This window comes from Poromitra crassiceps, assembly GCF_964638095.1.
Source record: "Poromitra crassiceps genome assembly, chromosome: 12".
NCBI classification, from domain to species: domain Eukaryota; kingdom Metazoa; phylum Chordata; class Actinopteri; order Beryciformes; family Melamphaidae; genus Poromitra; species Poromitra crassiceps.
The window spans coordinates 13,126,451-13,146,450 of record NC_139632.1 but is presented as its reverse complement, the minus strand read 5'-3'; the positions used below and the strand labels follow the sequence as shown (position 1 = coordinate 13,146,450).

Sequence of the window (20,000 nt, the reverse complement as noted above, 5' to 3'; positions counted from 1 at the left end):
ATACACAGCTCGGCCGCTGGGTGGCCTCGCCTGCCATATTGGCACACGTGGGTGTGTGTGTGTGTGTGTGTGTGTGTGTGTGTGTGTGTGTGTGTGTGTGTGTGTGTTGCTCACAAAATGTTATTGCCCTTAAAGGGATACTCCACTTTTTCGGGAGTTTAGCTCATTTGCCACATCCCCCCCACATAACCAAGATAGCCCATGCCTTACCGGCACTGTCCGCTCAGTTTACAGTGAGCTACAGTCGTGAAGTTAGTTAGTATCGCCATAGAATGGAGGCTAATGGTACAGCTGTTAAAAATCTGCCAAAACACACATCTTACAGCGCCAAAATACATGTTGTGCTTCGGGTACTCACCACACGATGAAATATTAATCCAAAATGCACATAATCTGTCTTTTTGGAAGGAAAAGAGGTATGTGGCCATGTTTGTAATGTAGTGCTGGCTTTCTTCTTTTGAAACAATACAATTTATTGCTATAATAAAGTATTCTGCTAATTTAGCTACCATCAGGTATGTTTTGGTAAATTCAACGGTGAGTAAAGTATGACCTCCAGTCTGTGATCATCAAACATTCACCAATATCATTGAAAATCAGTATTATTTTTAGAAAAGCATCAATGTACACTTCCCCCCTGAAACGACTGTATCCTCATAACTTACTTCAGCTTGATGCTATATACTATGCGTACCTATATTTATAGGCCTATCATAAAGATTTATGTTAGCCTAAGGTTTGGGTGGGTTTAGCATCCAGTACATGGCTACTACAACACAATGCATACTGTACTGTACACAGCGTATGGTTTGCTAGCTGGCCAGTTGAGATACTGAATCAATATGGGTGGGGCATTAACCAGCTAGCCACAATATTTCATTCTATATGGCTGCAATGTTAGCCAACTATACTTCATCACTATCTGCCTTGTCTTAGCTAGCTTAGCCACTCCATCATCTTACCAGAGGTTTAGCATTAGCTAGCCTAGCCACTCCATCATTTCACTATGGGTCTAGTGTTAGCTAGCTTAGCCACTCCATCACTATGATGCATGGTTCACGCAGGCGCCTTTCCTTTGTCTCTGTGTCTGCTGCTGCTTTAGATACGGAGGATAGTGGTCTGCATAGACTGTGTTTGGAGGTAGACTTGCCCTCTCCAGCACTGGGAGCTGTGGCAAATTATCCCGACCCAGTTTTGTTCAATTTCAATCCTGTTGTGCGGTGGGGGGTGGGGGGGGGGGTAAATATTCCATTCATTAATTGCTCATCTAATTGTGTATAACTTGACAGAAGGAGAAAGAGAATTTGGATTTGACAATAGAGCAGTTGACTTTGGAGGTGTAGCCTGAGCAAACATGGTGCTATTCGAGGCTGCTGCTGTCTATGAGAAATCAATTAGTATTGTTCTCAAATCAACCTACTCATGTGTGCTCGTGCTCATGCTGAGTGTGGACACTGTGTGGGCTGAGAACGGTGTGTAGGATCGGTGCTAGTGTGTTTCCAAAAGTACGCTCCTTTTTATACTCTCCTGCATTGGTTTAGAACCATATACAGTATGTCTTAACTTGATCTTGCTGTTTGAGTTGTGCCCTTACGGTTGTCTCTCAAAAATAGCACACATTGTATACTAGATGTGTGTGTTGTAGATTCAGCTTGTATTTTGGCTATGAGGTTACATCTATCCTCCTGTGCCTGCGCTGTCTGAGTAGTGCCCTAGGGGGTTGTACAGTATATTAAACGGAGTACTGTATGTGATGTATATTGCTTATATTATATATTAAACAGAGTACTGTATGCGGTGTGTATATTGGTTATACAGTATATTCAACAGAGTATGTGGTGTATATTGGTTATATATTCAACAGAGTATGTGGTGTATATTGGTTATATATTCAACAGAGTATGCGGTGTATATTGGTTATATATTCAACAAAGTATGTGGTGTATATTGGTTACAGTATATATTCAACAGAGTATGTGGTGTGTATTGGTTATATATTCAACAGAGTATGTGGTGTATATTGGTTATAATATTCAACAGATTATGTGCTGTATATTTGTTATATATTAAACAGAGTATGTGGTGTATATTGGTTATATATTAAACAGAGTATGCAGTGTATATTGGTTATATATTCAACAGAGTATGTGGTGTATATTGGTTATATATTAAACAGACTATGCGGTGTATATTGGTTATATATTAAACAGAGTATGTGGTGTATATTGGTTATATATTCAACAGAGTATGTGGTGTATATTGGTTATATATTCAACAGAGCATGTGGTGTATATTGGTTATATATTCAACAGAGTATGCGGTGTATATTGGTTATATATTCAACAGAGTATGCGGTGTATATTGGTTATATATTCAACAGAGTATGTGGTGTATATTGGTTATATATTCAACAGAGTATGCGGTGTATATTGGTTATATATTCAACAGAGTATGCGGTGTATATTGGTTATATATTCAACAGAGTATGTGGTGTATATTGGTTATATATTCAACAGAGTATGTGGTGTATATTGGTTATATATTCAACAGAGTATGCGGTGTATATTGGTTATATATTCAACAGAGTATGCGGTGTATATTGGTTATATATTCAACAGAGTATGCGGTGTATATCGGTTATATATTCAACAGAGTATGCGGTGTATATTGGTTATATATTCAACAGAGTATGCGGTGTATATCGGTTATATATTCAACAGAGTATGCGGTGTATATCGGTTATATATTCAACAGAGTATGCGGTGTATATCGGTTATATATTCAACAGAGTATGCGGTGTATATTGGTTATATATTCAACAGAGTATGCGGTGTATATCGGTTATATATTCAACAGAGTATGCGGTGTATATCGGTTATATATTCAACAGAGTATGCGGTGTATATTGGTTATATATTCAACAGAGTATGTGGTGTGTATATTGGTTATACAGTATATTCAACAGAGTATGCGGTGTATATTGGTTATATATTCAACAGAGTATGTGGTGTATATTGGTTATATATTCAACAGAGTATGCGGTGTATATTGGTTATATATTCAACAGAGTATGCGGTGTATATTTGGTTATGTGCGTTTGCATGGACCCCGCGGTGTCTAAGCGGCGCGTCTGGTTCTCTTCCATGCAGCAGCAGCTCCAGGCTCACCAGCTGTCTCAGCTCCAGGGCCTGGCTCTGCCCATGACCCCGATGTCGTTGCCCAGCCTCCCGCAGGCCGTCACCTCCTCCTCCGGCCTCTTCTCCCTCTCCTCCATCCTGGCCTCCCAGGCCCAGCTGGCCAAGGAGGAGAAGGCCTCGCGCGAGGGGGCCGACAGCCACCGCACAGAGGACGACGCAGACAAGTCCGACTAGATGGCCCTGGTTCCTCCCCCCTCTCTCTCTCTCTCTCTCTCTCTCTCTCTGCTCTGTTTCCAGTCCAGAGACCCTGATCCCAGCTCCTACAGCCCCTGGTCTCTCTCCTGGTCTCCCTCTCTCTGCCCTGGGCCTCCCCACCCCCACTTCCCCAGCCCCCACCCTAACAGACTCCCAAACCAGCCCCAGCTGAAGCCGACCCTGCTATCCCCAGCCTCTTGCCCCAGGTAGAGCACCATCGGGAGGGCTTTAGCACCTGCTCATGTCAGCCTAGTCCTGTTCTCTTTACATCTACCATGCTTGGGTTGTTTATTCATTGTGCCTCTCTTTAATCCCTATGTCTCTCTATCTCTCCCCCCCCACCCACCCCCATTAAAACTCAGTCTATTCTTCAGATATGTATCTTTTTCGATTTTGTATGTGATGAAGCTGGATTTTGTTTTTTATCAGGACTACCTTCTGTTCTTGTTTGTTCCTGAATGACTCGGTTTCTTTCCTCTCCTCACCTCTTGCCTCTGTTCTAAGTGGGTCCTCCTTGTGAAGCAGGGCTGACATGCGAGTCTGAATGTCACGCGCCGTAGGTGTCAAAACGGGCCTAAATGTTAAACAGACCGGGTTGCATCGCGGCCTCGCTCGCGTCTGTTTCCCGTCAACGTTCCCGCTAAAAGACTCTCCGACAAGCCGTGACACCTACGAGACAAAGCGCAGACACACACATCTCCGCACGACTCCCTCTGCGAAACGCCTCACAGACATCGACGACCACGTCGAAATTCCCTCGACGGTTTCCAATTGCACGCGTCCATTCCGAGCTAGGAGTTGGCCGCGAGTTGAAATGGCAGAATGTGATACAGTAGATCAGCCTGCAGTTCAGACGGGGACCTCCTGCCCCCTGTTAGTGAGAGAGAGAGAGAGAGAGAGAGAGGACTGTTCCTGCTGTTAAGCTCAACACTACTGCTGCTTTTTCCATCGCTTTAAGCTCCCCGAAAGCAGAGATGTTGCAATGAGAGCACGTCCCACTCCAGTAGACAAACCAGAACCTTTATGTATAATCCTAAATTTAGATGGGGGGGGGGGGGGGGAAGGGAAAGCACCTTCTTAGAGTGCTGTCAGTCTAGATAACAAACCCACCTTAGTAACTAATCCCCCCTACTTATGATCGCTGGCCGACCCAGCAGGGTACGTTAGATATATCCACCCCAGCACCTTAGCTGAAAGAGGCGCCGCTTTCAACAGTAGTCAAACGGAGCTGAGATAGCACATTGTGCAGCGAAAAGAACAGAGCAGCTACTTGACGTCTGTGCCCTCACCCCCCCACCCTCACACCCGACCCCACCTCCCTTTCCTTCTCTAATGTGCACTAATACCGATTGCAGAGACGCAGAGGGGAGAGAGAGTGCACATGCCGTCTCTTTGACAGCAGAGGGCAGCGTGCATCTTTGAGGGATGCTGCTTGCTGGTTTTAGGACTGCAACATAATCATAAAAAAAAAAAAACACAGGAGGATGACAGAGTGCAGACTTGTGTCAGGAGGGGGAGTGGCTTATTTATCCACTCTTATGTATACAAACTTAAAATACACAGACCCCGGACCGGTGACGTTCTTTTCTGTGCATGCGCTCGATCACAGTCACCATTCTTGAGTTTTAGTCCAAGGTCTATTTTGGGGGAAATCTCTCGTGTCCCCGGTGTTAAACGGAACCAGAACGAACCCGCTCCTCTCCTCCTCCTCGTCCCCTCGATACATTTGGATTCAGATCCTGTGCACATACAGTACAGCTGCGTCATATAGAAGAAACACTAGATTATGCAGGTCACATAAGACCTACGTATACAACATTCAGCGGGAGATCTCCTACCCACCACGGCCTAACAAGGTGATCGGAGTAGATCCCACATACAAAGCACAAGCGGCCGCTGCTCGCGTAGCTGTGCAGATGAGTAAATCCCCCCCCCACCGCCACCCTATAACCCCTCCTCCCCGAGCTTCTCCTCCCCCCCACCACCCTATAACCCCTCCTCCCAGAGCTCAACCCCCACCACCCTATAACCCCTCCTCCCCGAGCTTCTCCTCCCCCCCCCACCACCCTATAACCCCTCCTCCCAGAGCTCAACCCCCACCACCCTAACTCTTCCTCCCCGAGCTTCTCCTCCCCCCCCCCCACCACCCTAACTCCTCCTCCCCGAGCTTCTCCTCCTTCTCCCCAGCCTTAATGGGCCTGCTTAAGTAGCCTGAATGGCACTGCCCAGTCCAGCGAAACGCCCGCTTGCTCCAAAGTGAAGCTGAAATTGAACGCTGACATGCCATTCGCTGGAGGCTTTTATCCAGAGCGGTGGTGAGTGCGTGCTCTTCCTGGGTGGCCCCAGCGGGAATGGAACCCTTGACCCCCCCCCCCCCTCGGCGCTGGCAGTGCCGCGCTCTGCCAGCGCCGCAAAAATTAAGCTGGAATGAAAAGGGGCACCGCATTTGTCTGATTTGTTCATTTGAAGATGGCCGGTGTAAGACACACCCCCACCCCCCTCTCCACACACACACACATACGCACACCAATATGACTCCGCCTCCTCTCTCTGTTTTAGTGGGCTACACTGTGAGAGTGAACAGACACGAAGAGTTTCATTCAACTGATGCCCACTCTTACAAACTGATTGCTGGCATGACAGTAAAGCACGCTGTACTGTTAAACTTATGAGTTATCTGAAGACATTTGCTTACAAAATAGCCGTTTTTAATCAAATCATGTATTTTATTTTTAATATTGATGCGAATTTCAGGAAGCAAAACGTAAACAAATTGGCCGTAAAGCGTTTTGGACCGTCGCAATGTTTCGACGGTAGAGATGACATCGGTTGGATGACTCGCTTCGACGATGCCCATTGCTGTGTATGTATGTGAATACATGAACAAGATGTGTGTATAGAGTTGTATAGGTTTGGCCGTTGACGATAACCCACCGAGTTGGAATGCATTGCTGTTATGACTACATCTATTGGTAATTATGCTATCCTGCTTGTGAATGAAGCTAACAACAGCACATTGTCCCATCACATCTAGCCACGCCCACATGCTGTATGTATCTAGCGACATACTTGACTTGTCATAGTGATATGCAGAGCGTGTGGACAAAGCCAGACACGCGCACGCACGCACGCACGCACACACACACACACCAATGCATGTCTACAGGGGAACCAAGATCCATTTATTTCTAGGTAAAAACACGTTTTTTTTTTAAAGAATGTTTGGTCCAAACTTTCTCTGTGATTAATGCACTTGTTTTTTTGTTTTGTTATTGTTTTTTTGTTTTGTTTTTATTATTAATCGCTACGAACTAGAACGAGAGTTACAAAGCTGACATTTTAAAGATACAAATGAAATTCTATGTATTTGTTTAAGTAGTCGGAGGTGCCAGCCTCTGTATACAGTTATACATAAAAAGCTTTATGTGTATATGGCTGCAACTTCTCTTGTCTGGATGATTCTTGTGCTATTGTGTTACAGTACTGATGTGACACCAGGGGGGAACCTGCAGTACGTGACCTTTTGACCTTTGACCCATCTCCCTCTTTCTGACCCTTGTCTCCTGAGCTGTTGCTTGCCCCTTCAACCCCCCCCCCAGTCTCACCCGCCCTCCTTTATGCCTCCCCCCATAGCGTGAAGCATTGTAAGCGTTTTGAGCTTTGTAAAGGTCTTTTTTTAAATACTTATTTTGTGTATAATGTAAAACCTGAAAGTGTGTACTTTGGCAAAAAAAAATAGACAAAAAAAAATGTTTTGTGTCTGAAATCATAGCTTCATTTAAACAAAAAAAAAGTGAACTATAAAAAGTAACAAACATTTACTATAAATAAAATGAAATGTTCTGCAGTAAGGAAGGACTTCTGGTGCCTTACAAATAAAGTCAATCAAATGAAGAGAGATGTGCCTTTTCTTCATTGACTCTCTGTTTGAATGTCTCTGAATGTCAATCTTAATGTCTCTGAATGTCAATCTTAATGTCTCTGAATGTAAATCCTAACTCAAACTGCAGGTTAGTTCATGAAAAGCGTTGCAATCGTTAGAGAAAATCTCCTGTGACTGGAGGTTCACAGGTTTGATGCCATGTGTCCATCAACAGACATTTTAACAGACAATTCCTGCATGATCAGAGGTTTTGTGCGTTCTCTCTTAGTGTTTTTACATCACTTTGGATTGACTCCCAGTGCTTTTATCACATTACATTTGACATTTTCCCCTCCTTTTAGTTGTTTTTTGGTATTTTGAAAAACCGTCTAAATATTATTGGATTGGATTGAATGGGTTGTGACTGACAGAAGGTGGGTCCTAATGTCAGCGCAGAGTTTGTTAGTGAGCCTATTGGTTGAAAGACTTTGTCCAGGAAAATGGACATCTTACCCAGAAACGGAATCTTGCCCCTTGTTGACCAGAAGAGAAAAACTTCCTGCTTCCCAAATGCATTCATATGAAACTGAATGGAACATCTTTCAAAATATTAAAGTTGGTAGCAATCTGATGCAACTTGGCAAATCGGCCGGCTTAATTGCCGTCTTCTTCATTCACAGTAACAGAGAATTGGAGGTCTGTGGAATTGTTTTCTGTGCCATTTGGAACTGAATGGGACTGAATGAGCCCAAGAAGCGTCCTGTACTGTAAGTCACTCTGGCTATTGTTATTGGGGGGTCTGTGGGACCGGAAGGCCCAGGTTAATAGAGACACAATAGGAGGGTGGGGGGAAGCTGATGATGGGGCACGGTGGCTCAGTGGTAGAGCTGTCACCTCGCAGTCAGAAGGTCCTGAGCTCGATTCTCGCCTGGGACACTGCGGGCACTGTGGTTGTGTTCCCCCCATATCTTCAGTGCCTACTGCCCAGGTGGGGTATCTCGTCATAAGGGCCTTTCTGTCTGTGTGGAGTTTGCATGTTCTCCCCGTGCTCCCCCAGGGGGGTTCCTCCGTATATAACCCCCCCCCCCCCCCCCCCCCCCATTAAAAACATGCAGAAGATCAGATCGTCATCGTCATCCGACCAGTGACGACAACATCCGAAGTCGGTCCCCGGGCGCTGTACGAGAAAGCGACCACTGCTCCTGCCCTGCCCCCCGGAGGAAAGGACAAAGCCAGGATGGGTTAAATGCAGAGGACAAATTTCACCGGCCACCGTCAGCATGTGTGTGTTTGTGGCCGTCCGTGCATGTGTTGATGTGTGGTCGTGTGACAATAAAGACGGGCTCGTCCGTCTGAAATCATGTTTAATCGTGATGATGCCTTGTGCCAGACTCTCCGGTTTTGACCCTGTACTTCACAGCAGATCCACAAGGAGGAGGTGTTGATTCACAAACCGGCTCTCTGTGGCACCTGCACTCTGAGGTGAAACCCACGGGTAATTGCTCTGAGGTATGCTCTCATGTGCTTCTGTGTGTGTGTGTGTCGCATTGGCAGGGCTTATTGGAGGAGGGGCTTCTTGTGTGTTTGATGTATTTTGTTGCTCATGTTGATCAGGTGTATGTATTCCACAGCACATGTCTCCAGTGTTGATATGACATCTCGGAGGCGGGGGATCAGTGGATCACGGCCCGTTTGGCACCTGTGCATAATCCTCATTTAGATGGGGTCTATTAGTCCCCGCCCCCCCCGCCCGGGACATAACAGGGTTTGTTGCATTCACAGCTCTTTCTCATTCATACACACAGCCGGTCTAACTAAATATCCATTGCATGTGTCTGGCTGCATTTGTGCGTGTGTGTGTGTGTGTTGTTGAATGACAGCTTGTCCTTGCTTTTCCCTCATTTCCTCTCCCCTGTGTGTGTGTGTGTTCAAGAGAGAGAGGGAGGAAGGCTTGTGAAACCTCAGAGGGTTCCTGTGGTTGCAGCCCTCCTTCCTCTCTCTCTCTCACACTCCCCCTCTCTCGCTCTCTCTCACACTCCCCCTCTCTCGCTCTCTCACACTCGCTCTCTCTCTCGCTTTCTCACACTCCCCCTCTCTCGCTCTCACACTCCCCTTCTCTCTCGCTCTCACTCTGTCTCTCTCTCTCCCTATGGGCAGCTCTGGATCTGAGACCACCACTTAAATAAATATGAAAGTGCCCTATTTGTTTCTCTCTGTGGGAGGATTGATGATTGAGATGATAATATACAGGTGAACACAATTATAGAATGTAGAAGAATGACTGTTTTGATGAAAGCTTCTCTGTTATCGCTCTACCTACAATACAGATAGTCATGGCCTTCTGGACAAAATCACATCGATAACAATAAATACATTATCAGATTTGGGTTCGAGAGACAAAATCTCATCAAATGGGGGTCCAGGGTGTTGGGGTAGTGCAGCGGTAGATGCCTACCAACACGAGGGTCGCAGGTTTAAGCCCTCGCTCCGGCTTGGTCGGGCGTCCATACAGGCACACAACAGTCTGCGAGTGGGAAGCCGAATTACGGGTATATGACCTGGTCGCTGCATTAGCGCCCCCTCTGGTCGGTCGGGGCGCCTTTTTGGGGGGAATAGCGTCCTCCACGTGCTACATCCTGCCGGGGAAACCCCTCGCTGTCAGGTGAAAAGAAGTCGCTGGTGACTGCACATGTATCGGAGGAAGCATGTACGAGTCTACAATTCTCCCCAGATCGGCAGAGGGGGGGGGGGGGGGGGGGGTTTCGACCGGGACAGCAGGGATTGGCCAAGTACAATTGGGGAGAGAAATGTGGGAGGGGCGGGGGAGGTCAAATTGGGGGTGCGTGCATGGCCCTAATGTGGAGTCAATCAGGCCCGTATCTAGACTGCCACACTAGGGTGGGCTGGTAGGGGGCAACTTTGGCGGTAGGTTGCCAGAGGTTGTGGGTTCGGGGATGGGGATTAAATTGCATTATATTCAGTGGCGCTGGAAGTACTTTTAGGTAGGAATGGACTCTCGGTGCTGCCTGCAAGGGCAGCGCAGAAGAAAATTTGACGTTTTTTGGACTTTCATCCAAGAATATTTTATTTATTTTATATATTTTTATTTATTAATCCTAATGTTAATATTAAATTAACATTAGGATTATACTGTTGTGATGTCATGATTCAGTATCTTCTCCTTTTCTCACTCACTTTCATGTAACCACCTGCTCTCCCTGTAGTCGTTTTATATTACAACAGACAGCAACACAGGCATAAACACTGAACCAAATTGTTCCAGTAGGAGTCACCATTCTGTTTTGGGTCACCAAACTGTAAGTAGGAACTTTCACTCAGGTGACAGGCCAATGTTTACATTATTATTGTCAAAACTATTAGCAAACTGTACAAACTAACTATTTACAAAACTATTGCTATATTTCCAAGACGTTTAGTCTTATTCAAACTCAAACTGAAAAGTGACAAAGAAAACTACTTTGAAAGCAGATTGACTTACCCTAAAAATAAATAAAAATACTTCATCCAGTTTAAAATAATCAACTCCATAATATTTCTTTTCATTGGATGAGCTTATTTCTCAAATCAAATTAAAGCTATAACTACTTGTTAGGTGCCCTAAACTAACTAACCCAGTGGTCTCCAACTTTCGGGTGGCGACCCTAAGTGCGGTCGCCTGGAATTCAAAAAGGGAGATTTTTCTTTTTTTTTTTCTTTTTTTTTTTTGTGGGTGGGCAAGATTAATTTTTGGGTGGGCATAGCCCACCCCTGCCCCCCCCTAGAATCGGCCCTGAGTCAATGTGGGGGTGTGGATAGAGAGAGGGTGAGTCATGCTGTATAGAGCACATTAGCAGCAGTGGAGGAAGTGCTGCTCCAGCGGGTCGATTTAGTGACACCTTAAGACGGCCTGAAAGATGCATGAACGTGTGTGTGTACATAGGCCTGTGTGTGTGTGTGTACATAGGCCTGCGGTAATGCACGGGAGGGGGCGTACTGGGAGACCAAGGCCTGTGTGTGTGTGCACGTGTACACAGGCCTGTGTGTGCGTGCGCGTGCGTGTGTGTGTGTGTGTGTGTGCACACACGGGCCTGTGTGTGTGTGTGTGCACATGGGCCTGTGTGTGTGTGTGTGTGTGCACATGGGCCTGTGTGTGTGTGTGTGTGTGTGTGTGTGATGATGTGTCTGAGCAAAGGGGGGAGAAGAGAGAGAAGAGAAGCGTCTTGATTAATCATGATTGACTCATTCAGAGCCCACACGTACCCCCCCCCCCCCCCCCCCCCACCCCCCTCGCTCGCCCGCTCCTGCTCTCCTTTACGGCTTGATTACGGGGAGACGTACTCTCTCTCTCTCATTACCTTCCCTGCTCTCTCTCTCTCTCTCCCCGCTGTGCTAGTTTATTCATCTGTCCCTGGGAAGCAGGCTGTCAATCTCTGTCTCCCCCCTCCATCCATCCATCCATCCATCCTTTCCTCCCGTCCGTCATTCCCTCCATCCCTCTCTGTCACTCTCTTTTGTTCTCTCTCTGTCTCTGCATCTTATTCTCTCTCACATGTTCCTGCCAGTCTGGGACTCTTTTATCTCTCTCTCTCTCTCTCTCTCTCTCTCTCTCTCTCTCTCTCTCTCTGTCACTCACTCACTCACTCACTCACGCTCTCTCTCTCTTCAAAGGCTTCCCCTATTTGTCTTCATCTTCTTTTCATTATTGTTCTGTCTTTCTTTCCGACTGCATTCAGAGCGATCTGTTGTTCTCTGTGCCCCTGTCAGGTGTGTGTGTGTGTGTGTGCACGCATACATACATACATACGTACACACACACACACACACACACACACACATATATATATATATATACATATATATATGCGTGCTCGATATGCGTGCTCGATTCCTAGGCTCGCCCGCTGCGTGGCCTCGCCCGCCCTGCAGCTCGCCAAGCTGGCCCGGCAGGTCGCCCGCTGCGCGGCCTCGCCCTGGCTGCTCCTTGATGGCATACTGCAGGGATGCTGGATCACCTGTCCATGGCTGACAATTTCTGTCATCAATAATTGAGCGCAAGATGCCAAGTATATATAGATCGTCAATAACGTCAAACATTAGGAACTTTAGGAAATTAGGAAAGTCACTTTTGAGCGATAATAGGAAGCATCATAACTGAGTGGATTCGGGACACTGCTGCGTTAGCTAGTAGCCTGGGAACCTGGCTGGCTCGTGTTTTGCTCTGGCAGATCACATTTGCGTCGAACTAAAGCTTGAAATATACTTCAACCTGAGCCTACAGTTGACAGCTAGACAGACAGTCATATTCCAACATCAGCTTCAGAGTTTCCCCTGCCACACTCTATTTCAGAGAATTTTCTAAATGCAGGATGTCAGGGGGAAACTCCTCCTGGCTGCCCCCGGGCGCGCAATGCTATCTTGGGGACGTCTGAAACCAATTCTTTCTCTGTCACCTACATGTACATTCAAACCAGGTACCTCATTAAGCAGGTACTGTACCTACTTAGGTAGCTCGGTGATAGACAGGTTTCTTGTGCTTCATGCAGACATTTTGATCAAACTCAGATAGAACCAGATATGGGACCTGCAAACATACATCATCATCACTGTTTGAGAATGGAATTCCAAAGGTGTTCGAGGCCATGCCGGACCAGATAGCGGGAAAGACATTGAAGAATGTGAGTTAACGTTACTTTGACCCCCATTAGCAGCCAGATAACTTACAAACACATAAGTAAGTCACCCAATCAAGTCAATACACGTAGGGGTCAGATGTAAGGTTACATTGGGGGATGCTAACGATAGGAGCTAAGCCTAGTGATTACGTTAGGTGTAAATAATCATAATGATAATGATGACCAGTGGGTAATCGTTGTTCATCTCAGACCCGTTTGTAACATTCTCTTTGTCAATTTCTCTCTCTCCCTCTCTCTCTCTCCCCCTTTCTCTCTCCCTCTCCCTCTCTCTCTCTCTCTCTCCCTCTCTCTCTCTCCCACTCTCTCTCTCTCTCCCTCACCCCCTCGGCTGGTCTCAGCTGCAGGACAGTCAGTGTGTTGACACAGCCCAGTCTCATACAGATGCTTCCACAGATGCATCATGGGAAACCGTCTCTTGGCCTGCTTTTCTAATCTTGTCTTCCCTCCATACAACTCCCCATGGCACCCTCCACACACCCCCCCCCCCACACACACACACACACACACATACACCATGTCTGTGTGTGTGTGTGTGTGTGTGTGTGTGTGAGAGAGAGAGAGAGAGAGAGTGTGTGTGCGCTTCTATGAATCAGGCGGCAAGCTCGGGCTTGGACGGAGGAAGCCACGGAAGTAAGACTGAAAGCTCCAGTTCCTCGAATGGCCACTTGAGGCTGGATCAAAAAGCGAGTCAGTCCCCGTTCACCCCCATGTTAAAATGGCAGACTTTACAACAGGATTAAGCATGTTTACAGCCTGGTTTAAAAACGGTCTTGCTCTATATAGCTAATTACACCTTTCATGACAACTGTATGTGGGGGTGAACTTTTATAACTCACCCGTATAGAGTAAAATAGACAATGTAGACTATGTTTTGGGTGTGATTGACAGGTCATGGACCAATAGCAGGCGGAGCTGCGGCTCTGGTCTCGTGCCGTCTCGCGCCAGCTGTAAAAGAACCCTAAGATGGCGACGCCCACACTAGGCTTCAAAACAGGAGTCCACAAACCAATGGCTGACATCACGCTGACTCCGCCCATATCTTTTAGAAGGTCTGTATGCATGCATCTGTGTCTGCTTGTATGAATGTGTGCGTGTGCATGCTGAATGTGTGTGTATTTAAATGTGTGCTTGTGTTTTATGCGTGTTTGAAGTGTGTGTGTGTGTGTGTGTGTGTGTGTGTGTGTGTGAGTGTGTGTGTGTGTGTGTTTGCGCCCACGTGTGTGTGTGTGTGTGTGTGTGTGTGTGTGTGTGTGTGTGTGTGTATGTGTGTGTGGGTGGCAGCTGCTGGCTCTCTCCAGTAGCATGAAACAGACAGATGAGAACTATTCAAACTTTAATGGAGTCATATGAGATACAAACAACCTCCCTCTCTGTCTCTTCTCTCTCTCCTCTCTCATTCTCTATTCTCTCCATCCTCCCCTCCCCGTATCTCTCCTTCCTCCCTTTTCTCCCCCCCCTCATCTATACCATCCCTTCTTCATCTCTCACTCATTGTAACCTCTCTCGCCCTCCTGCCTCCCTCGCTCCCTATCTCTCTCACTCTCATCCATCTTCTTCCTGTCTCGCTCCCGCCTCTGTCTCCCTATTGCCTTATCTGTCTTTCTTTCTTTCTTTCTTTCTTTCTTTCTGTCTTTCTTTCTTTTGTTCTTTCTTTCTTTCTTTGATCCTTTCTTTCTTTCTCTCTGTTCTTCTTTAATCTCGTGACCCACTGTCTGATGATTATTTTTTGTTTGTTTTGTTTTAGTTTTGCTCTCTCTCTCTCCCTCTGTGTCTCTCTATCCCCACGGGTAGTGCTGTTCAGTGTAGAGCCCTCCCCTCTGTGGTTAGTGGGCTGTTACCCAGCTGCCTCCGATACTTCCTGCCTGTCACTTCCAATCTTGGTGATAGCATGCCTAACATGCACGCGCACACACACACACACACACACACACACACACACACACACACACACACACACACACACACACACACGCTGTCCAGCCAGCATAAATGTTTGCTACATACAGTATATACTCTCAAAACCACTCATACATTATCAAACACACACACACACACACACACACACACACACACACACACACACACACACACACACACACACACACACACACATGCACACACACACACACACACACACACACACAAGCCAGTATAGCTATCTTAGAGGTGGACATACATTGGCATAATAATGCATTCCCTGAGCCTAACCTAAACCCAATTCCAACCTAATCCTTTAAACCAAGTCTTAACCTTCAAACAACCTGTTGCAGGTGTGTGAGAAGGTGTGTGAGAAGGTGAGGACCGGCCATCCTTCATTCCATCAGCTGTGTCTGTCCTCAATAAGAGCCTGTTTAAATCAACTCACTGACCGCCTCCCACCTCCCCCCGCACAATCATGCACTCCCTACTTTTTTTTATCTTTATATTGATCTGATCTGAATCTGAATCCAAAATTTCCTCACTTTCCTGGAATTTCCTCACTTCCCAGGTATAATCAAATTGGTCCTCACTATGACAGCTATACAAGCACACACACACACACACACACACACACACACACACACACACACACACACACACACACACACACACACACACACACACACAGAGGGACATGTTCAGCTATACACTAGGTACACACGCACGCATGCACATAAGTAAGGATATGAGAACACACACCTATAGACAAACAAACAAAGGTGAACACACGTTGAAATGTGCACTGAAAAACACACGGGCGCACGTAGACACGGACGGACGCACGCACGCACATACACACACACACACACACACACACACACACACACACACACACACACACACACACACACACACACACACACACACAAACACATTACTGGCGCAGTACTGGAGTAGACTCCCCCTCGCTGAAAGCCAAATTCATTTAGCAAGCGCTCTCTCTCTCTCTCTCTCTCTCTCTCTCTCTCTCTCTCTCTCTCTCCCTGTTTCTTCTCATCCTCCTCCTAGCTCTATTTGCAGCCTGGCCCGCCCCCGCCCCCCCCCCCCCCCCCTCTTCTCCTCTGGCTGCATCAATAACCAGGTCTTTTCTCTCTCCCTCCATTTCCCCTCCTCTACTCTCTCTCTTTTCTCCATTTTCCTTCCTCTGTCATCCCTCTCTCTGTCTGTCACTGTCACTCTCTCTCTGTCTCTCACTGCCTTTCTGTTTTTCTCTCTTCCTCTGTCTCACCATGTTTGTGTGCACCGTGCACGCATGTGTGTACACTTTTTAAAATCGCGCTCACTCAAACACACACACACACACACACACACACACACACACACACACACACTATATAGCAAACGTTCTCTCTCCATATATTTATATTTATGTGCGCAGCCTCATCTCTATGTGACATGAGCACACTTTGCACACCCTGGCCTGTTGTCTTTTATATTGAGATTTTATCGTTTTTATCGTCGTTTAATAAAATATGATGCACAAATCTGTCACTGTGTTTCGGTCCCAGTAAGTTTTGCTGCTACGCATAGGGCCGCTGCTATTTTGCACTTCCTGTTTATGCTTTTGTACACTTCTGCTTAATATCCCCAACAGTTGGAACTGTCGCTTCAGTTTGTTTATATAGCCCATATTTTCTCTATTCTTATTTATATCCTGTTCTTTGATGTGCAGTACTATGGCTACTACTTGCAACTGCAATGGCACAATAGATACAGCCGGTCTGTGTGGGAACGCCCACGTTTTCTTTGCTACGGCTGGCGCGCGAGTGGGGAAAAAAGCATATATCTCAATGGGCTGACTCACCAAAGGCCGGTGCCGCGGCTCTACACTACAGGATTGGGGATTCTAGAGCAGGTACATAGACGTCTGTACAGATGTACGTTTACTGCGGTGGTTGACTGCCCCGATCCTGTCTGCCTGGGCTGGGCTAGCAGCTAAATGCTAACTATGCTGAATGAACAGGAGGATTTACCCCACCCTGACCACGCCCCCCAGCCAGCTACCTGGAGCTATAGCGAAAATAGGTTATCTCCCTTTTTTCTGGGGACCCCCTGGAACCCCCTCAGGACCCCTGGGGGTCCCCAGACCCCCCACACTGATGTATAGTATGTACAGTATAGCCTATTTTGTATCCTCACCTCCATACTCTCTCCTTTCATCCCTCTCTTATCTTGCTCATTTACTCTCTCCATTTCTTTATTCCATGTATCTCTCTGTCTCTCCCATCTCTCCATTCCTGCCTGTCCATCTATGGTGGGATCAGGCACTGGAGCAATGGAGGGAGCTGTTGTTATTTCCCAGCGAGTGTTTGGGCGGTTAGAGGCCTCGCTGGCCACTGAGCTCAGCTGCTCCAAAGTGTAGATTAAAAAGCTGAGGAAGGCTCTCTGAGGCGATGGCCGGGGTCTCTGCCATCAGGACTCCTTCTAGTCTTTGGACCGACCTGCCTCCATCTACAGGTCAGCTTAGCACCTCCATCTACAGGTCAGCTTACCACCTCCATCTACAGGTCAGCTTACCACCTCCATCCACAGGTCAGCTTACCACCTCCATCCACAGGTCAGCTTACCACCTCCATCCACAGGTCAGCTTACCACCTCCATCCACAGGTCAGCTTACCACCTCCATCCACAGGTCAGCTCACCACCTCCATCCACAGGTCAGCTTACCACCTCCATCTACAGGTCAGCTCACCACCTCCATCCACAGGTCAGCTTACCACCTCCATCTACAGGTCAGCTTACCACCTCCATCCACAGGTCAGCTTACCACCTCCATCCACAGGTCAGCTCACCACCTCCATCCACAGGTCAGCTTACCACCTCCATCTACAGGTCAGCTTACCACCTCCATCCACAGGTCAGCTTACCACCTCCATCTACAGGACCTCCATCCACAGGTCAGTGCTGCTCACATATGACACCTCGGGCTACCGCACTACAATTAGTGGCCTGGCTTCCTCCTTCTTCCTCAGGCCATGAACCCGTCTCTGACTCTGATATACTCTCTGATATACCTGAAACAACCCACCCCCATCCCCCCTCTCTCTTTTCCATCTCCATCCTCCAGCTCTCTCTCTCTCTCTCTCTCTCTCTCTCTCCTCGTTCACCCCTCTCCTTTCACTGTATGTTTCCCAGCTCTCGCCCCTAAAAGCCAGCAACATGGTGAGTGCCAATGACAAGATAATGGCCTGCTCGCAGTTTGCCAGCTAAACACTCTAAACAGTGCTACTGTTAGATCCTCCCAGCCGCTCTGCCTGTTTCACACAATCATATATCTGCCATGGTGGAGCTCAGAATTCTCTTATTGGTATTTTTCTATTTTCTCTATTCCCCCCCCCCCCTCATATTTCCTCCTTTTTGTTGTTTATGTATTAAATATTTACGTTTGTTTCTCGTGCACAATTGCACATGGAACGTATCAAGGCCGGTTTCATACTGGACGGTTGCTCATCCTGTGGAAAACATTTATTGGGCTACACCGTCTAGACCTGGATTTCACACATCAGAAGTTCTCCCCCCCCCAGTGTTCTTTTTTCCACACAGTAGTTTTTACACTATGCTGGTACGGTTCATGGGACCCATTCAAGGTCTGTTTTATGATTTCAGAAATGCATGGTTGTCAATCTGCAAAATGTTTTTTTTTTTTTTTTTTTTTTTTTTGCTCAGTTGCTGGGATGCCGATTCCTCAGAGATATAAGCTTTTTAGCTGTCATTGACGATATGCTGCCCGCCGTTAGATTGCCAGCCCACATTCCACCACTTAGAAACCCATTTAGGTCAATCCACGCTGCTGTTCAGGAAGCAACATGTCCGACAGAGCAGAGATGAATGGGATTAGGATATGGGAAAGGATGCACGTCTAAGTATAGATACACATGGAGCCAAGTGAACGAGCAAACGGAGGGGAAAAAAGGGAACACACACACACACACACACACACACACACACACACACACACACACACACACACCCTTTCATAGAGTCCCACCAAAACCACACATCTTTTACATCCGAATCAAATTAAATTTTTGTATTTTTGTCAGCCTTTCACCAGGTTGTCTTTTAAAAACTGCCTGTTTTGTCTGACAGTATAATAAAAAGGTTAACAGTTGGATAAAACATTCTAATGCTAATTTTCTTCATCTACATCTACATCCATGGGTGGGAGGGGTGGGAGACGTCATGGAATACGTCATGGCACACATGCGCACTTCGCCTTGGGCCGCATGGTCAGGAAGTAAAACCAGGAAGAAAAACCCCCCATGATGGCTTCATGCGCCAGTGAGCAGCCTCCGTCCGAATGCATGGGTGGGCGTGACTCGTCCCCTATCCAGTTCTTTTAATACATCCATGCACCCCACCCTTTTCTCTCTGTTACCCCACCCCTTTTCTCTCTGTTACCCAACCCCTCCCATTTCTCTCTGTTACCCCACCCCAGCCTTTTCTCCCTCTCTCTGTTACCCACCACTTTTCTCTCCGTTACCCCACCCCACCCCTTTTCTCTCTGTTACCCCACCCCACCCCTTTTCTCTCTGTTACCCCACCCCTTTTCTCTCTGTTACCCCACCCCTTTTCTCTCTGTTGCCCAACCCCACCCCTTTTCTCTCTCCCACCCTTGCTGCCTCCCTTGTGTCCTTCCTCCCTCGCTCTGTCCCTCCTTTCCTCACTCTCCTCAGTCCTCTCTCCGTCCCTTCCCTTCCCTCCCTGCAGACAGCCATGAGCAGTGCTGTAAATGGCAGGGTGCTGTGTGGCCGTGCATGTGGTCTCACTGTGGTCTGGTGTGCACTGCCACTGCGGTTCAGACTGCTCAGCAGTCCACAGCCTCAGCCTGTCTGTCTGGGTCTGCGTGCTGCTGGGCTGGAGGGTAGCTGGCTGGCGGGCTGGGCGGTTAGCCGGCTGGCTAACTGACTGGCAGGTTGGCTCGTTGACCTATACGACTGACTGCCGCGTAATTAAGGAGGCCAAGGCAGTGCGCGCACACACACAGACACACACACACACACACACACACACACACACACAGACACACACACATAGATACACACACAGCAGCACCACAAGCCTCCCATAAAC

General features: G+C 47.2%; 1 protein-coding gene across 3 annotated transcripts in view; it reads left to right on the top strand.

Annotated features, from left to right (window-relative positions):
- The window catches only part of tle5 (TLE family member 5, transcriptional modulator), a 66,333-nt gene extending 61,570 nt beyond the window's left edge, over positions 1–4,763 (top strand). For 2 of the 3 annotated variants that reach the window (XM_083647465.1, XM_083647463.1), the window contains one exon: positions 3,150–4,763. In XM_083647465.1, the coding sequence (XP_083503591.1) occupies positions 3,150–3,371 (222 nt within the window). In that variant the 3' untranslated portion in view covers positions 3,372–4,763. The remainder of the gene's footprint in view (positions 1–3,149) is intronic. The other variant, XM_083647464.1, reaches the window with a different exon arrangement.
- The last annotated feature ends 15,237 nt before the right edge of the window (positions 4,764–20,000 follow it).